Raw genomic sequence first — 23,931 nt, 5'->3', positions numbered from 1 at the left:
CCCAGTTTTGGTAAGTTGCCCAGGTTGGCCTTGAACTCAACAATCCTCCTGTTGTTTGCAGGGCCAGCTGAGACTATCTGATGGTGCCATAGAGACTTTAACTTTCTTTTTGTTGCTGTCTCCAGTAAAAGTTTATTTGTGAAAACGGGCAGCAGATCCATGAGTCCTGGTTTGTTGCCCTCTGACCCCCATCTTGACATATGTATGGCTTGCTTTTGACAGTGCCCTCCTTTGTAAGCCAGTTTAGCCTTGAACTCAATTATGTTTCAACGTCGGCCTCCCAAGCTCTCGGGGTGTAGTGTGAACTGCTGCTCTCAGTCTGGCTTTTTACCTGTTTGTGGGTTTTTTGTTTTTCCTTTTCCTTTCAATGTGATTGGTGTAGAGTTATTAGGGATCGGCCAGGGGCCCTTGTGGATTGCATCTCCGGGCTGCAACCCCACGTGGAGACGTACAGCATCCTCCCTCCCTTTCTCTGCCAGTGCTTTCGCTCAAACTCAGCTCCTTGCACACATGCTGCACTACCAAGCCACGCGCCCACCTCACGCCATCTTCCACTCACATCTTTTAAGGCCATTTGTTACTTGCAAATCAGAATTTCTTGAACTACGGGTCTTCCCCGAGATCTTAGAAGTCCCCTTCTTCCCTCTGGGCCACTCCACCAAGGCACAGCTAGAGGAGAGCTGGGGGCTTTACATGGTAAGGAAGGGTGGAATCTGGAGAATGTCACCAGAATTGCTAATAATCCTACAGTCATGGGTCACCCAATCGGTCTCTCTGGGGCTGATTGACAGAGGGCTGACTAGGTCATAGATCTTCACAGAGATTGGGACACCTGACAGCTATGGGGAAAAAAAATCACAAACTTTTATTCTTCTATATATCTTTGACTGCTAAAATCTGAGTGTGGGTCCCTTTCTGAATTGTCTTTGAGATGAATACTTCATTGCTTATAAAAGTGTAGCAAGAGCGACAGAGAAGCAGAGCAACACACGGTGGCCAATTAAACAGTAAGACAGTGTTATCTGGCCAGTGACATTTGCTTTTAGGTATAAGCCATAGAAACAGAAGTTTCTTTGAAACTTGACATGAGCTTAAAGCTGTCTCCCCTTGGAAAGGATGGGCATAAAGTGGACTCTATAAGAGAGGACACAGGAGCAGATCCAAGGAAGGAGGCAATGGAGAGGGAGGTGGGGTGAACACTCAGAGTTCGGAAGGCAATTTGCGATTGTCTTCCTGCCGAGTTTGGCAGAAGATCACTATGCCTTGAACATAGGGTGCTTCCTATGACCTCATGTAATGAGTACATATTTGTGCCTGTTTTATACGAGAGAAGGCAGGTGTTTGGCCATTGGACCCTACCAACCCATCAGATAACTGGCAAATGGCAGCGCCTACATCTAAACACAAGTATCACTGTTAAACTACTTTTGCTTGGCCTGCGGAATGTGTGTGTGTGTGTGTGTGTGTGTGTGTGTGTGTGTGTGTGTGTGTGTGGCTTAGAGATAGGAGACATGTTTGCCATGTACAAGGACCTGACTTTGATCTCCGAAACATCAAAAGAAAAAAGCATATCTTTATTGTTGTGTCTATGATACTGTGGGTGATTGGAAATGACATGAAAAATGAGGAAAGCATGATAAACAATTCTGCCTTTTTGAATTACATTGATGAGAAAAAATTCAATTTTTGACATATGCAAGCATGAGGATGGCGAAAGGGCAGGCTTAATTCTTTTCATAAAAGCACCTATTCTTACTTTAGTGTTGCCATATAGGAAAGCAGATCCATAAGCAATTTTACATTTTCCAGCAGCCACATGGAAAAGCAATCACTGGAACAAAACCAGCTACGTAAGGCACAGGCTAGTGGTCCAAAAACCCACGTCCAGAATGTTCCAAAGCCCAGAACCTTGGTGTGGACATCTGTTCTAGTGTGTGCACATTTATGTTCATGCATGTTTGTGGGGCTTCAAATATGGAAGCCAAAAGTCAACCGTGGGTATCAACTCTCAGGAGTCATCTGTCACGTAATTGGAGACAGAGTCTCTCATTGCCAAGAGCTTGCCTGAGTAGCTGGCTGGCCAGTGAGACCCCAGGATCCACCTGGCTCTGCCTCCCTAGTGCTAGTGTTCCAGTTACATTCTGTTGCTGTGATGAAATAACCCAATCAAAAGCAACTTATGGGAAAAAAGTGCTTAGTTGGCTTGTATTTTTTAGGTCACAAGGCAGCACTGAGGGAAGTTAAGGCAGAACTCAACCATGAGCCTTGAGCAGGTACCACAGAGGAATGCTGTTTGGCATCTGGCTTGCTCAAAAAGGCTGATGCTTCACCATCTTTCTCATATAAGCCAGGACACTAGCCTAGGCATGGTGATGCCCACAGTGGGCTGGACTTTCTTTCCTATATGCACGTACAGGCGTGTGATGTGATTTAGGCAATTCCTCAACTGAAGTGTCCTCTTCCCAGGTGACTAGGCTGTGTCAAGGTGACAATAATCACAGCTTTTTAATTTGAGTTCTATGGATGGGATTCATGCTTTTGTGGTGAGCACTTTTCCAACTTAGCGATACCAGTCCCCAAGACCTTTTGAGTAACAACATAATACTCCTACATGGAAAACTCTACACCATGAGACTTGGCTTCATCTACAGAATTATTGGAAATATGATACAGAATGGTCCTCAGGATAGGTGTGTAAATATATATGAAACATAAATGAATCCCATGTTCAGACCTGGGTCCCCTTTTCCCAGATAGCTCATTATATAGAGACAAATATCCCACAAATTGAAAATGTGCCAAATAAGAAACCCTTCTGTTCTATGTACTTTGGCAGAAAGCACTGCAAGATGCATCAATTTCCCCCTTATATGAGGAGTTTAAAAGGCTAAGAGGCAAACCGAAAAAAAGGGCCACAAGACCAGACCCCTGACTTGCCCCACACTTAAAGACAGGATCTGGACCCTTGTATATATTTTGTACTTGACCCTGGATTTGCCCCCTCATCTGAAGGGTCAACAGCAATTTTCTGTAATTGATGTTAGTATTAACAAAAGATTAGGAAGAACACAAATAGGTACTCTTAAACAAACAAACAAAAAACAAACAAAAAATAAAAACCAATATTTAGAGAGCCTCTGTGGCCATGTTTCACCTTCTTAATATTTTTGTGTCACATTCCCCTAACAGCTGACAGGATTATGTCATTATGGATAACTTAGAAACCTATATTTTAATAATTTCATTTTTTATTGTGGAAATTAAATCATGGAATAAAGAGAACAGTTTTTCTACCCTTTGCACCCCAATTTTCAAATTATTTTATAAAGTAATAGGTAGCCAAGAAAGATCTGAAAAACTAAAACACTAATCTTTATAACATTTTTACAGTAACTCTGATTCTTATTCAATCGTTTTTATTTAGACTACAATATTATTCTCCACCTTCCTCTCTTTCTCGTGTGTGTGTGTGTGTGTGTGTGTGTGTGTGTGTGTGTATGTGTGCGCGCGCGCGTGCCAGGCCATCCATGCCACAGTATACATGTGGAGCTTAGTGGACAACCCTCTGTATTCTTTCCTTCCACTTTGTCATGGGTTTGAACTGAGGCCATTAAGCCTGCTCTAAGCCATTTCAGCTGGCCCCCACCATTTTCACTTTTGAGATAGGGTCTCACTCTATAGCCCTTGCCTTAAACTCATTATATAGCATCAGCTTGCCTTGAATTCATTATCCTTCTCTCCCGGGCTCTTGAATGATGGAATTACAGGCATATACCACGGCACTCAGAACATGTACTCCATGTGACATTCAGACATGTACTCCATGCCACGACTTGCATGGCCCTGAGCAGCCTCTGCAGGTCATGTCCTACACTTGGCATTGGTCAGGCCACACTGTTCTTCTGACCAAAGGAAAAACAGTCAAGAGCATCAAACGCGTGTACTTCTCACAATGGCATGCCCACTTTTGCAGTTACCTTGACTCGGGGTATTTGGTGAGGGTGGCCAGGCTGCTGGTGTACATGTGGCCGCCCACATCAATGTGGACGGGTGCATTGGATTTGGTGAGCTGCGCTGGAGTTGGAATGCCTTGATTGTTCAGTGGCGATGCTGGGGATCTAGTGATCAGAGGTCTTGACATATTGGGCCGACTGTCCTACAGAGAGAGAAGCACATTTAGATACGGGTTCTGTTGTCAATGGAATCAGAAAAGTACATCATGAGAGATGAGTGAGTACCAGTGGGAATCACTTGGTAACAAAACCCAGAAAACCAGCAGGTTCTCTCACTTTTAATGACTATAAGCAAAACAAACGCTGCAACAGAGAGAGAAAGAAAACGTCATGTGCTCAGATCTGACTCTGATGACTCTGGGGGCTTATTATACAAATGAATTTTCTCACATTATGCAAATAACAAGTGGCTTGTGGAGGAATCCTATTCATTTCAAATGAAAAGATAATCAATGCTTAAAACAATACACACCCAACTAAAGCATGTGCGGTTTATGCTTCTCTTTGAAAACGTCCCCATTGCTCTGCACAAGCAACTACAGCAGATCTCAGCCATATGTGTTCTGTAAGACAGTTTCCTGAGGTTCTAATTTTTGAATCACAAAAAGAGAGTGTTGCACAGTTCTAGCCATCAGCTGTTCAAAGAGGCACCACAGGTTTATCAGTCAGCAGATTAAAAAAAAAAATCAAAAGCCAGCTTCCCAGCTGGCTCCCCAGCTCTGTTCTTGGGAATCTGTGGCTTTGGGATGCTTCAAAACAACAGAACCCTCAAGTGATAAATATGTGCCTGTGGACCACAGACAAGCTTCTCTGCTGTGCGCCTGACTTCCGAGGAGATGAAGTGTCCAAGGTGAGGATGAGGCAGATGTTGCTGCTATGACGTGTAGTGATGTGAACAAACAGAGCAGGATGCTGGCAGCATGTGGCCTCAGCAAGGGCATGTTTAAGGAACGGCTCTGTCCAGCACAGAAAAGATGCCAGGTGTTCCAGGACACAGAAAAAAAAATGTTTAAACACCGTGAGTGACTCCCAACCACAGGCAAGTCACATCAGGTTTCTGGCGCTCCACAAGGGCCAGCTATTTAGAGCCATCGATTTGGTGGCGCAAACTGATAGCCAACTGAGGAATAAACCAAAAAGAGCATTCTGGAAGACTGACCACACACACACACACACACACACACACACACACACACACACACACACTTGCCATTTAGCCAGAGACTGTTTACAAACACACTCACAATGTGTGCCAAAAATAGCGACAGACATGAGAGGATTCTGACAAATGCCTCTGACGGAGGCGACAGAAGGGGAGTTGCTTAGTCCTTAAAGTGCTTAGCCCTTAAAGTGCAACACGGTAAAATATAAATTTGCAAAATGCCGTAGGTTTCTTGGTCCTGGGACAATTCGAGGGGCTCCCTGAAGCTCAACTGTTAGACCTCTTAGCATTAAGGAGACAGCGACTGGCCTTGTTTTCCCAGGCAGCCGCTATGCACAGGGGGTGATGGGCCCTTGCACGAAACCTTTACCATCTGTGTGGTGTTCTTCTGCGTGGTGCATGAAACACAGCCCAGAAACTGTCACTTGAAAAGAGTTCGTTTTTCAGCTCCTAAATTGGGTGGCAAATTCACGGGTATTCACTAGAGTGTTCTGTACTGTATTTTTCAATAATGTAAAATAGAAATTAAGAACACAAAAGGGTGCTTGGAACACACAAAGAAAAGGAGCTGAAAGGGTTATTAGGCAGCAGGAAAAAAGGCTAAACAAAAATCCCAGATGGTAGAACGTATTAAGGTTAAGAAGTGCCAGGAGTAGCAATTTTAATTTTCGGATGACAGAAAACATACTTTAGCCTTAAAAAGTGATCAAGGGCTGTGAAGGTGCAGTAAATAAAAATGCTGGCTGTATTCGTATGAGGAGTGGAGTTAGAATTCCTAACAGCCTGGCCCAATAGCATGAGACTGTACCCTCAGTGTCCCCACTGCCCAGCGAGAAGCAGAAGTACCAAGCTCTGAATACTAACTGATCTTTGTAGTCCAAAGTTGTAAAGTCTTTCCACAATCCTCCCCAAAACAACACGGTCAGGTCTGTCACAGCAGTACTAGCCTAGTAGCGATGATTTCTGTCTTGGTTAGGGTTACTATAGTTACGATGAAACATCGTGACTAAAAGCAAGTTGGGGAGGAAAGGGTTTATTTGTCTTATAGTTCCACATTGTGGCCCACCTCTGAAAGAAGTCATGGCCGGAGTTCGTGTGAAAGTCAGACCACATCCCCTGGATGGGGAGACCTGGAGGCACTCAGAGGAAGGATAGCAGGCTACCAAGAAGAGACTGATACCCTATGAGCATATACAGGGGGAGAAGGTCCCCCTCAGTCACAGTCATAGGAGAGGGGAGTAAGGGGAAAATGGGAAGGAGGGAGAAATGGGAGGATACAAGGGATGGGATAACCATTGAGATGTAATATGAATAAATAAATTAAAAAAAAAAAGTCATGACTGGAACCCGGAAGCAGGAACTGACGCAGGGGCCATGGAAAGGTGCTTTCTTATAGAACCCAGGACCACAACCCCGGGGGTGGCCCCACCCACAATGGGCTGGACCCTCCCCCATCAATCACCAATTAAGAAAAATGCCTTAAAGGTTTGCCTGCATCCCAGTCTTATGGAGGCCTTTTCTCAATTGAGGTTCCCTCCTCTCCTATCACTATACCCTGTGTCCAGCTGACAAAAAACTAGCCAGCACAGGGACCCTGCCTCAAACAGGGCTGAAGTCCTGAGGCTGCCCTCCGATTTCCACATACATGCTGCGATTTGTATGTGTACACATTCAGCGACTCACACACATGCAAGTATCATACCCTCCCCCATCACATCCACACACGCCGCAAAGCATTTTAAAGCAATATCTAGAATGTGGCTTCCTGTTAGAAAGTGATTTCCTGAGAGCTCTCTCTCTCTCTCTCTCTCTCTCTCTCTCTCTCTCTCTCTCTCTCTCTCTCTCTCTCTCTCTCTCCGTTAGAATTCAGTCCATCACAGCACTGCAGTCTGTAATAGCTTTTCAATTGGACACATTCTGTATCCTGCCTGAGGGTGCTCGGGTGGAAATGAACAGATTTGCAGGGTTAATACGGTAGTTAGTCTGTGACCTCATTCAGCACCGCTCGAACACTGCCAGGCCTGCGTGGAAGAAGCAGAAATTCAAAGCATAACTGATTGGTTAAGGACCCCAGACTCCTCCAGATAGCTACCATTTACATTATAAATCATAAAGGGTTGGCTACTGCGGAATTTAAAATGGAACCGTCATTTCTTCAATATGGCTCCATCCCAGCGCATATTGTCTAGCACATGCCCTCTTCCATAAGATCATTTAACGATATTTCGTTTTGTACTTGCACGCATGTGCATGTGTGTGCAGGTGTGTGCAGAAGCCAGAAGTCACCCTGAGCTGCCATTCCTAGGACATCTTTCCACTTTGTTTTTTGAGACAGGATCTCTCATGCGTATGGAAGTTGTCAGGTAGGATGTGCTGGCTGGGCAGTAAGCCCCAGGGCTCCTCTTCCCTGGCACTAGGTTCACACATGTGTGCCACCACCATGAGCCGCTTTTTTCCATGAGAGTCCTGGGGGCTGAAAGTCAGGTCCTCAGGCTTGCAAGGCAAGTACTTGACTAACTGAGCCTTGTCCCCTAGCCCCCAGTAAGGTCAGAGGTGGCCAGTGACAAAGTGGATGCTTCCTTCTCTTCAAGTGGACACTGACTACTTAGACTGAACTATTTACCTGCCACACAACAGCTGTCTTCCCAGAAACCTAAAGATGAAATCAGGACCCCAGGTGGCAAAGTGAAGAGGTGCTAAGGCCTGGAATCTGCCACTCTCTGTCTCTTTATCTCTGGATTTACATGTTAGTCACATATATGAATTTTTGTGCAAGTTCTAATTTCTGTCACTGTCCTAGTGGAATACTTTTCCCATCACCCAGAAGCCTCCATTTCAGACAGGCTGGCCATAGGAGAGTTGGCCTGTCTTGTTAAGCCCTGCCACAGATGCAGCAGGGTTCCTAGCACCCTTCTTTGGTGCTATTTTCCGTCTGTCTAATCACTCACCTCCCAGCCCCATGGACCGTGAATATCTTTCACTATTACTTCTACAGACACGGAAACCACAAACTCAACCCCAGGTGAGTTCAGGGGACTTAGATGCATAGTTGCTTTCCCAAGAATCAGCTCAAGCATGGAAACTATTTCTCATAACACCTTTTCCAGGGCTGCTTCTACCCCAAATAAACTCTACCCCGACTCTAAGCTATGCAGCGTTTGTTCCGTCCTCCTGTGGCCTCTAGCTCCTTCCTTCCTTGGTGTTAATTAGCATCTCATATGTGGCTGGGACGGTAGCAGGTGCTGGACATATAGGCTGTGGGTCCCTGGGGGAGCTAACCAAATGACCGTGATTAGGAAACAAGAAGGCCAGATCGCATGGCAGCTTCACGGAGAATCCCTTAACTAGGCGTGGCCTTGGGAGGCATGACAGACAGGTCCAGGAGACAGCGTAAGCTGAGAGCCAGTGGGTAAAATGTGGATAAGCACTGGACACTGACAAGTGTGCCCCAAAGAGCCTCACTAGGTCCCAAAGAGAGAAAGGTACATCCTAGAAGGCAAAATGTCAGTACAGCAGAGGTTTTAGCCACTTATTTGTCCCATCTCTCAAAAACAATCTCAACGAAACATCCTTATGCTTGTAAATGAGGAAGAGGAAGGGGCAGGGAGCTCACAGTTGCGCTCTGGGCATGATGGAGCTGTCTGAAGCAGCAGGAATGTTGTTCGCTGTGCTTGCTGATGGCCACAGCTGGCTGCCTGAGCATCTGGAGTGTGTCCAGGGCCATGGAGAAGATGGGCATTTCATTTATTGGTTTCTGTAGAGACTGGTTTTCATGTAGCTCAGGCTGGCCTTGAACTCCTGATCTTCCAGCCTCCACCTGGGAGTGCTGGGATTATAGGTGTGCATCACCAAGCCCAGCTTCTGAAGTTTCAATCTTAATGCATTTGAATTCATTTCAATTTTGACTATTCAATAGCCCCACCGGACACTGGCTATCATTTTGGGCAATAGAATAAGAATACTTGACTTTTTCTTACTACTTTGGAAGAGCAACTCACAACCAGTCTAAAGTTACCTCCTGTAGACTGAGCAGTGAGGGTGCTGTGCGTGCTGTCCTTGTTGTTTACTGGGCCTGGCTTGGCGTTGCCTGGTTGGCTTTTGTTTGTCTTTTGATTTTGAGACCAGCTCCTAATACATATCCCAGCGTGGGCCTAGAACTCAAGATCTTCCAAGCAGGGGGATTTCTTGAATTGAAGCCAGGAATACAAGACCCTACCGTACACCCATTTTCTTCATTCTTTTCAACAGCATTTCTGCCGTCTTTATTGGCATTATGACAAAAAAAAAAAAAAAAAAAAAAAAAAAAAAGAAAAGAAAAGAAAAGCCACATAAGGAGGAAAAATGACAAAAAGAATGTGGCTTTCTGGGTCGGACAGATGGTCATTAGATACCCAGCGCACATGGTATGTGTCTGTCCATGGGAAGCGACAGGCAGACAGGCAGCACGCATCTGCAAGACAGAGGTCAGATGCTGACCATCTCTGGAGGCTGTTCACTGGGAACTGAGGAAGAGCCTGGTGAGAGCTGCAAAAGTCTGTGTTAAATCTGGCTGTTGCACAGGCACACCTAGGATATATGCATGCTCAAGATTTTGCTTTTTAATTCTAACTCTAGTTAAATGCTGCAAATTGAACTAAAAATAATCTAAAGAACAAAACAAAACAAAAAACCCAAAAAACAATCTACTCGAAATACTCTCTTGATCAAATACTTAAACTTCAGTGGAATGCTGCCTAAAAAACCAAAAAACAAGGAAACAAACAAACAAATAAAGCCAATCCACAAAGTCTGGCAGTGTAGCTCAGTGATAGAGTGCAGGTCTACCATGTGCGAGGCTTTGGGGCCCACTCCTAACAATGGGGGTGTAGGAAGGGGAGTTAAAAGGTGTTTATTCTTTCTTTTCAAAGATTTTGCTAATCTAACTGAAATGCTCGGGCACGAAGCAGCTCTCTGGGATTCTATTTCTAATTCCTCCTTTGCCCATGTCTGGCCTACACAGATTTCCCAGGCCTGTCAATCGGTTTATCTCTACATTAACATCTCCCAGCTGCCTCACTTTGCTGCCTTGGTAGTGTAACCGTCCAGCTCGCTCGCCCGCCCAGCACTGGTTGGGGGGCGGGAGTAGAATCCTTCAAGGGATTTCACTGCAGGCTTCTTCCCAGAGAAGCTAATGAAATCCTTGTCTCTGCAGTGTATTCTGGCTCTGTGCTGTTCAAACAGGAGCCTTGAGGGCACTGCCTCAAACAAATGCGCTCAAGTCTAAACCGAGAGTTTTAATGACTTTATCTGCTAAGAATGCATGCCCTTGTCACATGCCCCTGTCATGTCCCACTCACTTTCATGTTGGACTGTATCAGCTCGTTACTGGGGAAAGATACAGGCTTCCCAGTGGCACGCTCAGAAAGGTGTGTGCCGGGAAAATACCTACAGTATTTATTTTTTAATTTATAGTATGCAATACGAGTAGGAAAGGCATCTGATATAGATTATAATCTTTCCCCTGGTTTCTTTATTTTTCTTTTGGTTTTTCCAGACAGGGTTTCTCTGTGTAGCCTTAGCTGTCCTGGACTCACTTTGTAGACCAGGCTGGCCTCAAACTCACACAGATCCACCTGCCTCTGCCTCCCAGAGTGCTGGGATTACAGGGGTGCGCCACCACACCCAGCTCCCTAGTTTTAACTAAGATGCATGAACCAATCTCTATCTCTCCCTCCTTCCCTGTCTCCCTCTTCTCCACCCTCAGCTCCTAACCACACACATCTAACCCCCCAACACACACACACACACACACACACACACACACACACACACACACACACACACACATGTGTGCACACCCCTAACCCCGATATCCTATGTATGGCTTGCCCAGGAAAGCAGCATTCTGACTCCCTTCTTTCAGACATCCTGACAGGGATTTACTGCATGCAAACTATAAGCAAAGCCTCCTAGGCTCTGCTCCCTGTGATGGAAATCTGTGCTGACCTGGGCGTGTTATTTCAAGAGTGACACAACTCCACTGGCCTCTCACTGATTCTTGTTAAAACCAGCACTTGGCCGCTCACTGTTCCTTCACCCTACGGCGAGCTTCTCAGTGTCCGGCACTGAAGGAAGCCTCCTGTTCCTCATTCTCTCAAGCCCTGTCACTAGGCAGTTCTCATGTGCTGGTCTCTGCTTTCCGTAGACTTTAAATAAATAACAGAATAAGCCTGAGCTAAAAGAAACAAAACGAAACAAACAAACAGAAAAAAATGCCCTCTTTGCTGATCATTACGTCGGTTTTAGAAAGGGCCAACAAGCACCAGAGTGCTTCAAATTTGATGACTACTGCATTCATATTACTTAGAGGACAGCTTCCGTCAGTCTCAACCATCTGGAAGACAGTAAAAAAGCAGTTCCCAAAAAAATCTTCTGAGCATCCAAGTTTCATGTAAAAACTCCCACTTACTTAACTCATGGGCTTCTGTAAATTCACAGCGTCTATTTTATTATTTTTAATATTTTTATTTGTGTGTGTGTGCATGCGTGCATGTGTGTGTGTGTGTGTATGTATGTGTGTGTGTGTGTACACGTACGCACGTGAGTATAGCACCTGTGGAGGCCAGAAGAGGGAATCCATTCCCCTGGAGCTGAAGTTATAGCTGACATGGGTGTGAGGAACTGAAAAGCTTCCAAGAGTGGTCTATACCCTTAACCACTGACAGTATCTCCTGCCCAGTGTAGAGCCGGCTTAGTGTGACTTCACACACTGTAACAATCATAGCATTGCTTTTGTAGTTCATTATCAGAACTACCCCACACTCATCACTTGAAAATCAAACCCCAGACTAGTGCAGATTAGAAAGCGTATAGTATAGTTGAAACATATTTCTATGCCCAAATTGTAAAGAATCATATTTTTTAAGTAAAGACCATCTTCAAAACTTTGTGTGACTGGCAAAGTTCCATGAATAGCGTTTATTTAGTGTGAAGAGAAAGAACCTGTGTGTCTGAGGGCCTGGGTTAAGCTCAGCCCTGGGCTTTTCATGATCCTAGAGAAATTACCAAACCGTCTGCTTTCAGTGGCCTCTCTCCTTCCCACCTTTCAGGGAGGCCAAGTTGGCAAGTGAACCTGCACAGGGTTGCCAGTGCCAGGAACTCCAGCACTGGGAAGGCTGAAGCAGGAGGATTGCCACAAGCTCAAGGCTAGTCTGGGGCATGTGAGCTCTAGGGCAGCATGGACCACCGAATGACAGTGTGTGTGTGTGTGTGAGAGAGAGAGAGAGAGAGAGAGAGAGAGAGAGAGAGAGAGAGAGAGAGAGAGAGAGAGAGAGACAGAGAGAGAGAGAGACAGAGAGAGAGAGAGACAGACAGAGAGAAAGAGAGAGACAGAGAGAAAGAGAGAGAGAGACAGAGAGAAAGAGAGAGACAGAGACAGAGAGAGACAGAGAGAGACAGAGAGAAAGAGAGAGAGAGACATAAAGAGAGAGAGAGAGAGAGAGAGAGAGAGAGAGAGAGAGAGAGAGAGAGAAGTAGATGAGAAGACTGAGCCAGAAATGCAGCTCAGTGCTTGACTAGCACATAAAAAGCTTGTGTCTCGGTCTCTGTGAGCCCCTATGGGACTTCCTCCCCCTCTTCCACAAGATTTCCTGAGCTCCGCCTACTGTTTGGCTGTGGGTCTCTGCATCTGTTTCCATCAGCTGCTGGGTGAAGCCACTCAGATGACTGTTAGGCCAACCGGAGGGCATCCATGGGGCACTTCTAGTCCCCTACCCCTCACAGATGTAAGAGATGTACAGCTTGGCCCTCGTGTGGGCCCTCTAAGAGCAGGAGCAGGGGCTGCCTCTGCTGCCTGCCTTTGCATCCCCTTCCCCTAACTTGCCGGCCTTGTCTAGCCTCAATAGAAGATGTGCCCAGTCCCACTTGATATGCCAAGGTGGGGTGATATCCATGGGGAAGTCGCCTCTTCTCTAAAAAAGGGAGGGGGCACAGGGGGGAGTGGGAAGGAAGAGGGAGGGACTGGGAGGAGAGGAGAGAGAAGAACTTCTTACTGGGATGTAAAGCAAATAAATAAATTAATCCTACAAAAAAAAAGCCTGGTGTCATTCCCACTACTGCACCTGTAACCCAGCACTCAGAAGCCACATGCAGGAGGATCCGTGGTTCAAGGTCATCATCATCAGCTACCTTGTGAGGCAGAGGCCAGACTGGGCTCTATGAAATCATGTCTCAAAAACCTGAGACATATGACAGAAGACGACAGAGTGCTCCTTAAGGGGCACAGTGGGCGCTTCATACAGAGAAGGGACAAATAGCAGTCTGAGCGCCTTCTGGATCTGAGACTACACACCCAGAGTCAAAGGATGGTGAGGCACTTTAAATCTACGCTGAGCATATAGAGATGCTTTTTCTCCTCATATTCTTTAAACAATACTGTAGAACAACCATTTACATAGTGTTTACATTGTATTAAGGATAATAAGTTATTTCAAGTTTGTAAGAAGGTGTGTACAGGTTCCAAGAAGATACTGTATCATTTTTCCATGATGGGAACCATCCCAGATGGAGGGATTCTGTGTTTCTTTCCATCTGCACGCACGCACGCACACACACACACATGCACGCACGCACGCACGCATGCACTGATGCCCGGAGCCTTCTGCAGACCTAGCAAAAGTATAGGTCACTTGCTAATGTCTCTGAGGCAGAGTCCAGGAAAAAGACTGTAGCGTTGAGTGTAGCACTCAGGCTGTTGAGGAAGAGGAAACAGGGCAGAGCACACATACCAAGATGCTAACCTCTCAATGGACAAACTGCAGAACACGGTGAAAGAATGAAGGCTGCCCTGCTGTCGCATTTTTTCTTTTCAGAATAAAAACCTTAGTTTCACTAAAAGAAATAAATGAAAACTATGGTATGCTTCAACCTTTTTCAAAATGACCTCTAGCCTAGTACAAGTATGCAGTTCTTTCCTAGGCGGAAGCCACGCACGCTGCTCTTCTGCTCACACGGGCCACGACACACAGGCTCTCTAGCAGATGTGAAATAGATGCCCTCAGCATGCCTTTCTTTTCCTCCTTGAAATAATGAAAAAATGCATCTGAAAAGCTTCATTATTAGATTAACACTCTGGGGCCACGAAAAGAATTCCCAATAGCTTTCTCTCTCTCTCTCTCTTTCTTTTCTTTTTCCCAAAAAGAAAGTGAACTTGAGAAAAAAACAACATATTGATGGCATTTTGTTGTTAAGTAATTACAAAATTAGATTGATTACATATTTCTAATATATTTCAAATACAGTATTTTTAAATGTACAGCTTTACCCTGAATGTTAATTTTTTTTTTTTACAAATCTGTAAAATGTAGCATTAAAGTGGCAGAGTGCACCTGAGGGTGATAGTTGAGAGAAACAGCTGTCTGTCTGTCTGTCTGCTTGTTTAAAGAATATGAACAACAAAATCCCAAAAATTACTGCATCAAAATACTAGGAGGTTGGGAATAGGTGCTAATGTTATAAGCTTGTTTTAAAAATATGCATGCGTGTACTGTTCATGAGTGCAGGGCTTGTCTGAGTACATATGAACATGCATGCACATGTTTGTGTGGGCTGACATTCTGGAGATTTCCTTACATTAGGTTTCTTCAGATGGTTTTTCACAGGCCTAAAATCCACCACGTAGGCCGGATGGGCTAGCCAGTGAGCCCCGCCCCTTTCCACCTCCCCAGCATGGCGGCTGTAAGTGCACACCCCTAGGTTCTTAAACAAGGATTCCAGGGATTGAACTCAGGCCTAATGCTTGGACGGCACTCATTATAATGAGTGAGCTATCTGTTGGCCTCTTAAAAAAATTAACACTACAAGAAATGGACAGTTATCACTTTTGAAATTTTTTTAAATTCTACTTTTAAAAGATGGGGAAAAAAATCAAGATGTGACTGCTCTATGACATCAGCCTGGAAGGCCTTCAGCGGCTTACTTCTCTAACAGAGATTTGAATTAACAATACAGAAGGAACCAGAAGATGAAACTCAGCAATGGGACTAACTTCGGGGAACTGCTTCCTCCCCTTTCTTTTCTTGCCAGAGAGGAAATGTGCGGAACAGAAAATCAAACAGGCCTCGGGTCATGGTAAGCTCCTCTCCAGCAAACACAGGGACCCACAGTGCCCACATCTGTGAGGCCGATCTGGCTGTCTGCTCCTTTTTCCCAGACACTTGCCTTCCAGGCTCTAAGACCCGGAAGGGCAGAATGATTCAGGCTGAGGGTCAGACAAAATCTCCCATGATCCCCAGGGGTCAGGGCTCTGCGAATCTCAGAAGAAAGATTTGAGTGGCACCAAGGGTTTAGCTAGGGCACAGAGTCTAAGTAACACAGAGGATCTTCTAGGCTGAAACCAGAAACCTCTGTGATATGTTAAGCATTATCGCCATTTCACAGAGAAGGAAGTTTGACTCCGAGGTCAAGTAGCTTAGCCTATAATTACCTAGTAATGAATTTATTGTGATATTTTACATGCTGCCCTTTGTGTAGCAAGATAAGGTTGCCGCTCTCCTGTTACCCATGTGTTCTGACTTTCCCAGAAGGCGTGGGTTTGTCATTTGTACCATCCACATTCTTTCAGTCTGTCTGGGGAGGGCTATAGCAAGTACAAGGATTGTTACTGGTCACAAAGGAGGCTGGTCCAGGAAGTGGACACCCCCTTTCCTCGAGGAATTCTATCCCCCACATCACAGAAAAGTGGTACTCTATATACCCCCAATTCCTGGCTCCGTGGGACACATCTACCTTTAATAGACACGGATGTGACTACTCACTGACTGCTCAGATGGACCTATAAAAGTCCCTTGTTCAGGGATGGGGCGGATGGCTCAGTTAACAAAGTGCTTGCCTTGAAAGCACGGGGGCCCATGAGCTATTCCCTAGAACCCAAGTACCATCTGGGCTCATAGTGGGTGCTCGTCATGCCAGCACTGGGGAGAAACAGGCAGGTGGACCACCCAGGCTTGCAGGTCAAGCCACGTGAGCATACCTGGTGAATGCCAAGGCCATGAGAGATCCAGTCTCAAAAAGCAAGGCAGATAACACCTGAGAAGTGACACACAAATTAACACCTGAGGAATGACCCACAAATATGTGTTCTCTGGAATGCACAACGTCTCAAAGGAGGTGGGTGGCATTCTTGGGGGCGATAACCTAAGTTGCCTTCTGCCTTAGACAGACAGACAAAGACAGACAGACAGACAGACAGACAGACAGACACACACACACACACACACACACACACACACACACACACACCTTGCCCAGTAGACTATCAAAAGCTAAATGTATTTCCTCAAACTCTAAATGAGTCTTTAAGAACCCACCACCCCTGCTGGATTTTTAAATGCTCAGTTGCTTGCCCTACCTGTACTAAAAGAATAAAAAATTGGGCACACAAATTTATATATTCAATAAAGGTCACTGGCTCATTCATTTAGAAAATGCTCCTTGGTGACCATATTTGGCACCAGGCCAAGGCACTGTGGCTGTCGACTCGTTGAACAATGCCTACATGCTCATAAAATCTTGGTGACAAGAGATGCTCATGAATAGTAAAATTGCCATGCTTTAAAACAGGTGTGTCCAACCCTTAGTCATTTAGACATAGCACTGTCATCACCAAATATGTCTGCCCACATTCACAGCCATGCTGGGATGAGTGTGGCCCGTGGCCCACAGCTGGACATGCCTCCTATGGGGACCACTTCTAGGTGCTGTCACCTGAGTCCCTTCGAAGACAAATGAGACTTTGGTACAGAGAAAAATGCACTTTGTTTGGATCCATAAATCTAGGGCATATCATTTTAAAAATACACACACCTATATTTAGTATTTCCACATCACAAGAATCTTCTAACTTTGACCCAATTACTTTTTTGGTTACTGTGTTTTGTTTTATGGGTGTGTGTGTGTGTGTGTCTGTGTGTGTCTGTGTGTGTGTGTGTGTGTGTGTGTGTGTGTGTGTAGGAGCATGAATATGAATGCGTGTGAAGGGACATGAGTATACATGTGTGTGTGTCTGTAGGTGCATGAGGATGCAGGTGTGTGTGTGTGTGTGTGTGTGTAGGTCAGAAGGCAACTTTGAGTGTCATCCTCAGGAATGCCTCAGGAATGTCACCCACCTCCTTTGAGACAGGGTCTCTCATGGACCTGAAGATGGCCAATTAGGTCAGACTGGCAGGCCAGCAAGTCCTCAGGATCCTCTGGGATGACAAGCATGTGGCAGCATGTCTCCTTATGTGTGTCCTGGGGACTGATTTCAGGTCTTCATGCCTGGGAGACAAGCACTCAGCCAACTGAGCCATTTCCCCAGTGCCTGGCTACCTTGGAACAGGAAGCCTAGTTGGTGCCTCTAAAAGTGCAAATGTTGATAACAGATTCCTAAACTCAGAACCGTGTCCAAGGACACAGTGAAGAAGCTATGCTTCAGGCTTGTCACCAGTGCATCCTGTGGCCGTGGACAACTACTCTGTCTCTTACTTTAGTTTCCCCCTTATAACACATGCATGTGGTTAGAACAGATGGTCTCGGATGCTCTTTCTAGTTCTGAATTTTCAGTACTCTATGATCTTAAAAAAAAATTCAAACCTTTGAGACACAAACATCTTAAGAAAGCGTTCGTTTTAGGAGGTCAGACTGAGAGTTCTAAATTCCTTTGCAAGAATGAAGAATTGGCAATCAAAGGAAAGGCACTCCCAAAATAGCACAAGCAGGAAGAGAAGCCAACTCAGAAAGGGTTCTCAGCAACCATGCTAACTTCTTCAGCTGACGGGCGAGGTTAAATTTCAGCCACCAGCTCTTTGTATTTGCTTGCACTTGCAGGTGGGGCAGCTAACAAACCGTGGTGTGCGGCGTGCAAAATGCCTACTCTGGAAAGTCTTTTCTGAGTAGCCTTGTGTTGGAGTGTTATTTGTTTATCATGTATTGCTCTAAAATCTCAGAGTGTGGGTGAAATCCCAGGCATGGGGAAGCTGAGGCAGGAGGATTCTGAGTTGGGAGAACAAGCTGGGAGACACAGTGAAAACTGGTCTCAGATCACTGAAACGCAGCGCCTATGTGTGCCTATGTGTATGAATATGTGCACATGTATGCATTCATGTGTTGAAGCTGGAGTGACAGCAGCTGTCTTCATCAATTGCTCTCCAGCTGAGAGTCTGAACCGGGGTCTCCCCTCTGACCCTTTGGCTAATCTGGTCACTGAGTCCCAGGAATCCTCCGGCCTGTGACTCCCTAGTGCTGAGGTTAGAGATACATATTATGACGCCCAGCATTTACACAGACCCTGGGCTCCATGTGTACATGTGGCAAGTACCTTACTGAGGGAGTCATCTCCCCAGCCCCAGCCAGGGCAGTCTTAAAGGAGCTTGTCCAAAATTCTTCAACAGAACACACACAAAAAAATCTGCTTTAGTAATATGAAATGTGTTTTAGAAAATAAAGCAAGTATCCTTTGTAAGCGGAGTCAGCGTTTCACTTTCCAAATGATCCAGCAGGTGATAAAAAAAAAAACAACAAAAAAAAAACAGGGCACGTGGACATCTCAGGGATGCATTACGTTTGCCCATTGGACCCAATGTCGGGGGGCGGGGCCTGAATGCTTGTGCTTTGCCACAATTCTTCTCATGGGGGGTGTCGGGTGCTGCTTCCTGGGGTCCCTGCCCTCAGTAGACATACATGGGCTTAGTTTCTCCTGCTTGCCTGGGTCATCCTAATTCTCGGTGGCTTGTCCCCAAATGGGACCTGAGCACTGAGCAAATAAATACGGAGGTGAAGGAATGGGTCCCTCTTTCTTAGGATGTGGAGGGAACAGGTCTGCCAGCAGCCAAGTGTGACTGTGAGGACCGTAACAACTGCTGGTGCCAATAGAGGGGTTCGGATTTGGAGAGAACAGTGGTTTCTGGGACTTCTGGCTTGGGAGACGGTGCTGAATGCAAGACGAGGTTAGGAAAAGGGACACAGTGAAGTCATCCTTGGCCCTCAGCACTTTATGAGCTATTCTTTACAAGTTTCACACTGAACAAGAGACATCTGTGTTCTAGGAGACATTGCTTAAAATAAACACCAAAGGGATTAAAAAATGAACCAACTTTTTTTTTTTTGGGGACAGGGTCTCAGGAGCCCAAGCTGGTCGGGCGTACCATGTAACTGAGTATGAGCTCGAACCCTTGACTCCCCTTGCGTTTACCTACCCGCACTGGGGCTCTAGGCATGCGCTACCAACCCTGAACAATCCTTTAAAAGATCAATCTGAATGGGGAAAAAAAACCCTTTGAAAATTGAAATATCATGCCTTCCATTCACACGCTGACCTATCAGAGTAGTTGTTGTTGAGATCTAAGAGCCCCAAAGGCTATGAACAGCTATTTGACCTTCATATTGTTAAGGGGTGGGGGTTGGGGGGGTAGAGAGAGTGGGGAGATGGGGGTACCTCAGGGGGAAGACCAGCTATTGTCTTTTATAGAAAAGGAACAGCAAGGCAGCAGTCTGTAGACTGGGGGCTGGAGGCCAGCATCGGTCTTGAGGGCTCTGGGATGGAGGCGCATCTCCTCCCTTCTCAGACATGCTGTCTCCGTCAGGTCAACATGGTAGCCAGTCCACCAGGGCCCGGACTGTAATTCCACGTGTACACACTAGGGAGCCCCGACACTCAAGACAACAATGTGAAGGCTTTCTTAGTTGCTTGTTAAAGCTCCAGCCACATTTTATGACACGGCTACTTAGTCACAGCCAGTAAAAGATGTCACGATGGTGGGACGGTGTGGTGGTTAAATATGACGCATGTGGGAATAAACAGAAGCACGGCTGGACACGTGGGAAAGGCCTGAGCAGCCCAGGAAGCGGGGGCAAGGAGAAATGGGAAGCAAAATAAAAGAGGCCGGAAGTGAGAATAGGTGGAGAGTGGGAGGAAGACAGGAACAGAAACCGAGGAAGAGGAAAAGGGAGGACAAGAAGAGACAGGAAGAACAGTGTGTGTTGGGCTCCACCAGTTTTAAGTTTTGCTTGTGTTTCTTGAGACAAGATTCCACATGTCCCAGGCTGGCCTTGAACTTGCTATGTAGCTAAGGATGACTTGAACTGCTTGGTGTATATGTACATGGTGTGTGTGTTTGTGTGTGTGTGTGTGTGTGTGTGTGTGTATGTGTGTGTACCCATGCACACACACACAGAAGGAAGATGTCCCCATCAGGTGTCTTCCTCTGTTGTTCTTCACTTTCTTATTGAGAAGGCTTCCTCAGTGACTGGATGGCCAGCAAGCCCCCAGCTCCTCTTACCTCTGCCCTCCAGCCCTGGGGATGCTTTTGGGTAGGTGACAGGATCTGAACTCAGGTCTTCACGGTTACATAGTAAACATGTTAGTGGCTGAGCCATCTCCGCAGCCCCGTGACCGAAACTTGCGATTCTCCTGCCTCCACCTCCAAAATGCTGAGTTTACAGGTGCACATCACTATGCCCAATGCATGTGGTATGGGACCACAGTCAGGGCTGGGCAAGGGCTCCACAGCTAAGCTGCATCCCTGACACCTGAGTGTACCAATAATCCCAGAAGTCACTATCTATGGCCCCTTTGCTTGTGGGCAGGTCCTGTTTGTTCCAGAGCAGGGTCCTACTTTGTCCCACTGTTCACGGGCTTTTGTGCTGAGCAGCCTAGAGAGGCTTGATGCCTCCAGGCCCTCCAACTGCTCCTGTTATATGCTAAGAGGTCTGAATGACACCTCTCAAGGCCACAGGGTAGAGGGGATACAGTTTTAGCTCCAGTGGGAAGTTTGCCAGTGCAGAGACTCACGGATAAATGTTCACACACAGAATAGAAGAAAGAAGCAGTTAGAAGCGACAGGTACAACCAGGGTGAAAGCACAGGGTGAGTACAGCTCTGCACAGAACTCCATCAAATGCTGGTGTCTTTTTTTTTTTTTTTTTTGCACAGTAGAGAATGAACAAACTGACAGTGACAGAGCCAGTCCAGAGTCTCTCCAATTCAGTGTTCTGATCTTTTTCCAATAAATAACCAGTGTTTTGTGGCTCTCAAATGTCTTCTGGTTTGTTTTACTCCCATCTCACCCATTAAAAAAAAAAAAAAGACTAGCTTCATGGCCTCCTGGTGTCCCGTGTCACACAGTGTACAGGTCAATAAGTGAGAATGTCAACAGTAATGAGCATTAAGAGTTCTGTGGAAATGAAGTCAGGACATTAATACCACCCAAGACAAAGCAATGGTGACACAAGGTACTGGGCAGCCTGCCCCAACCCAAGGATTACCCGGGGTGATGTGGTGACGGAGCAGTATATTAGGAAACTCAGGGTTGTGTTGGTTTAAGAAATGACAAGGAGGCTGCCAAACCACTTTGTGGGGATGACACTACACCCTGCAGGAGAGAGAGGGAGGGAGAGGAGGGGGAGGGAGAGGAGGAGGAGGAGGAGGAGGAGAAGAAGAGGGTGTCTACACTATTCAAAATCATGCTTGGAAACCAACCAGGCTGGAGGTTTGTCCAGGACGGAAGCTGTGTCCTTTACTTACTGGACGCTCTTTACAACAAAGCCAGGTTTAGCAGGCACAACATAAGGTTTTGTGGAATGCAACAACCTAACGTGGCATTTCAGAGGGGGATTAAAAGGGTGCTGCATCACAGCACCCCATCACTCACCTCCCTTTATAGAGACTGTTTCAATAAGCACAGGGAACCAGAGCCACTTCAATATGGCCAAAGAGGCAGAGAAGGGAACCACAAGATTAACCCTGGGTGGAAGAGACCAACGCTTAAAGAAGCGGAGCGGAGCAACGTAGCCTCCTGATACTTAAGCACCCAGACCATGAGACAGGCTGCAAGGAACAGAGGTGGACAGTTAATCTGCGACAGAAGTAACAGCATTTTAAGATGAAGTGAACTATTTTGAGCTACGGTGCTGTGAACTGACAGCCATGTTTCCAAACTTTATATTTGAAACAGTGTTGCCAACACTTGAGCGGCATGGGCGGGGCGGGGGGGGGGGGGGTGGAGGGTGGGGGGTGGAGGGTGGGGGGTGGGGGAGGAACTGCCCTTGTACCTGGGAGGCGTTTTGTTGTTGCTCTCCCACTCTGAAGAGCACAAGCTTTTTGTCTCTGTTTCCCTATCTTGGCAACAGTAACCATCATCTATCTCTTTCATGATTATTAAATTTTAAAACCTCACAAAAGTTGCAAGTCATGGAAAATATTTGTTTAGTACCTAGAACATAACTCAAACAACACAAAACTCATCACTTTTTAAATACTGGTTTTCAAAATTTTGTAAATAATCATTTTTTAAATAATGGCAACTTTTGGGGGTACAAAATTTCAATTGCACATATGTTGTTCATCATCCATCCTTATTTCCTTATTCTTGATTTTTATAATAATTTAAAAAAATTTACATATACATTTATATTATTATACATATATACAATAAACTTCCTATAGCAAGAAGAACCACAAAACAATCAGGAATTATATAAATGTTACATTCATAGTGTTTTGAATATTTGTATTTTTCAGCCTTGAAGAAAACATTTTTCCTATCTTGATGTGTCTAAAATTCTGAATGTAAATCAATATCTGTCATATCTCACCACTGTCAACTTAAAACATTATCTAGACCTAAAAACATCTTAACCCCTAAACCATTAAGCTTAATTGTAAAACTAAACTATCTGGTCTTTAACCCCATCAGAAACTTGAGAAGGAATAAATTTAATTACCTGAGTAGACAGGAAGTGCAGGTTAGCACCTTCCAAAATGAGAAAACAACAGAGAATGTTTACTGCCTGAGCAGTCACCCCAAACTCTCTATAACATTGAAACAACGTCTTCAGCCTTATGGCCCAATATATCTGACAGACATATTTGTGAGGCTGGAACTTGCTTACCCTGTTCTGGCAGAGTCTGGCGGTCAACTCTGCCTGTATCCAAGCTTGCCCTTTTAAAGGCAGAATTCTGTCTGTAGCAGAAATGAGGACATTTTGCCCAGTGGCATGTTTGCCAGCTTTGAAGTCATCTCCACAAGGAGGTTCTCTGATGCTCTTCACCTTCTTTGAGATAGGCTGGCTGTTATTTCCTTATTCTTTAAACTGTGTAATGATCCCAGCATTTTCTATTCTCCGTAGAATGCACTTATGACCCAAACACCTAGGAAGGTAAGCTCTTGGCAGCTCATGTAGAGAGTGCACCAGTGGGCTTCTGATATGAGTCACTAAGAACAAGGAGAGCCAGATGTGGGGAAACGTGCCTGTTATCCCAGAAATTGGGAAGCAGAGACCGGAGGAGTGACAAAAGTTCCAGCCCATCTGGAGCTACACGGTAACAAGTTTCGGGTCACCCAGCATGATACAGTAAAACCCTATCTCAAAAACTTAAATATATATCTAGTGAAGTAACTTTTTTTTTTGGCTTTCACATCATTCTCAAATCTGTTTAAATAGAACTTCTATACCAATGAACAATTATACTTAGTGCAGAAGCAGTGGTGTCTTAGGGCTACTATTGCTATGTGAAACACCATGACCAAAGGCAATTCAGGGAGGAAAGGATTTATTTGGCTTACGTATCCAGAATTACACTGCATTGAAGAAAGCCAAGGCAGGAGCGCAAGCAGGGCAGGAACCTGGAGGCAGGAGCTGATGCAGAGGCCATGGAGGGGTGCTGCTTACTGGCTTGCTCCTCATGGCTTGCTCAGCCTGTTTTCTTATAGAACCCAGACCACTAGCCCAGGGATGCTATCA

The 23,931-nt window shown here is 45.6% G+C and overlaps 1 protein-coding gene across 4 annotated transcripts in view; it reads right to left on the bottom strand.

Moving 5' to 3' along the window:
* The window catches only part of KCTD1 (potassium channel tetramerization domain containing 1), a 189,058-nt gene that overhangs the window by 36,593 nt on the left and 128,534 nt on the right, over positions 1–23,931 (bottom strand). For all 4 annotated transcript variants that reach the window (XM_084780214.1, XM_084780216.1, XM_084780215.1 and 1 more), the window contains exon 2: positions 3,978–4,156. In XM_084780214.1, coding sequence (XP_084636340.1) covers positions 3,978–4,156 — 179 coding nt within the window. The remainder of the gene's footprint in view (positions 1–3,977; positions 4,157–23,931) is intronic.

Source organism: Acomys minous (genome assembly GCF_964271855.1).
Source record: "Acomys minous genome assembly, chromosome: 4".
Lineage (NCBI taxonomy): Eukaryota > Metazoa > Chordata > Mammalia > Rodentia > Muridae > Acomys > Acomys minous.
Note: the sequence above shows the minus strand (reverse complement) of the source record. Positions and strands in the feature narration are given on the sequence as shown.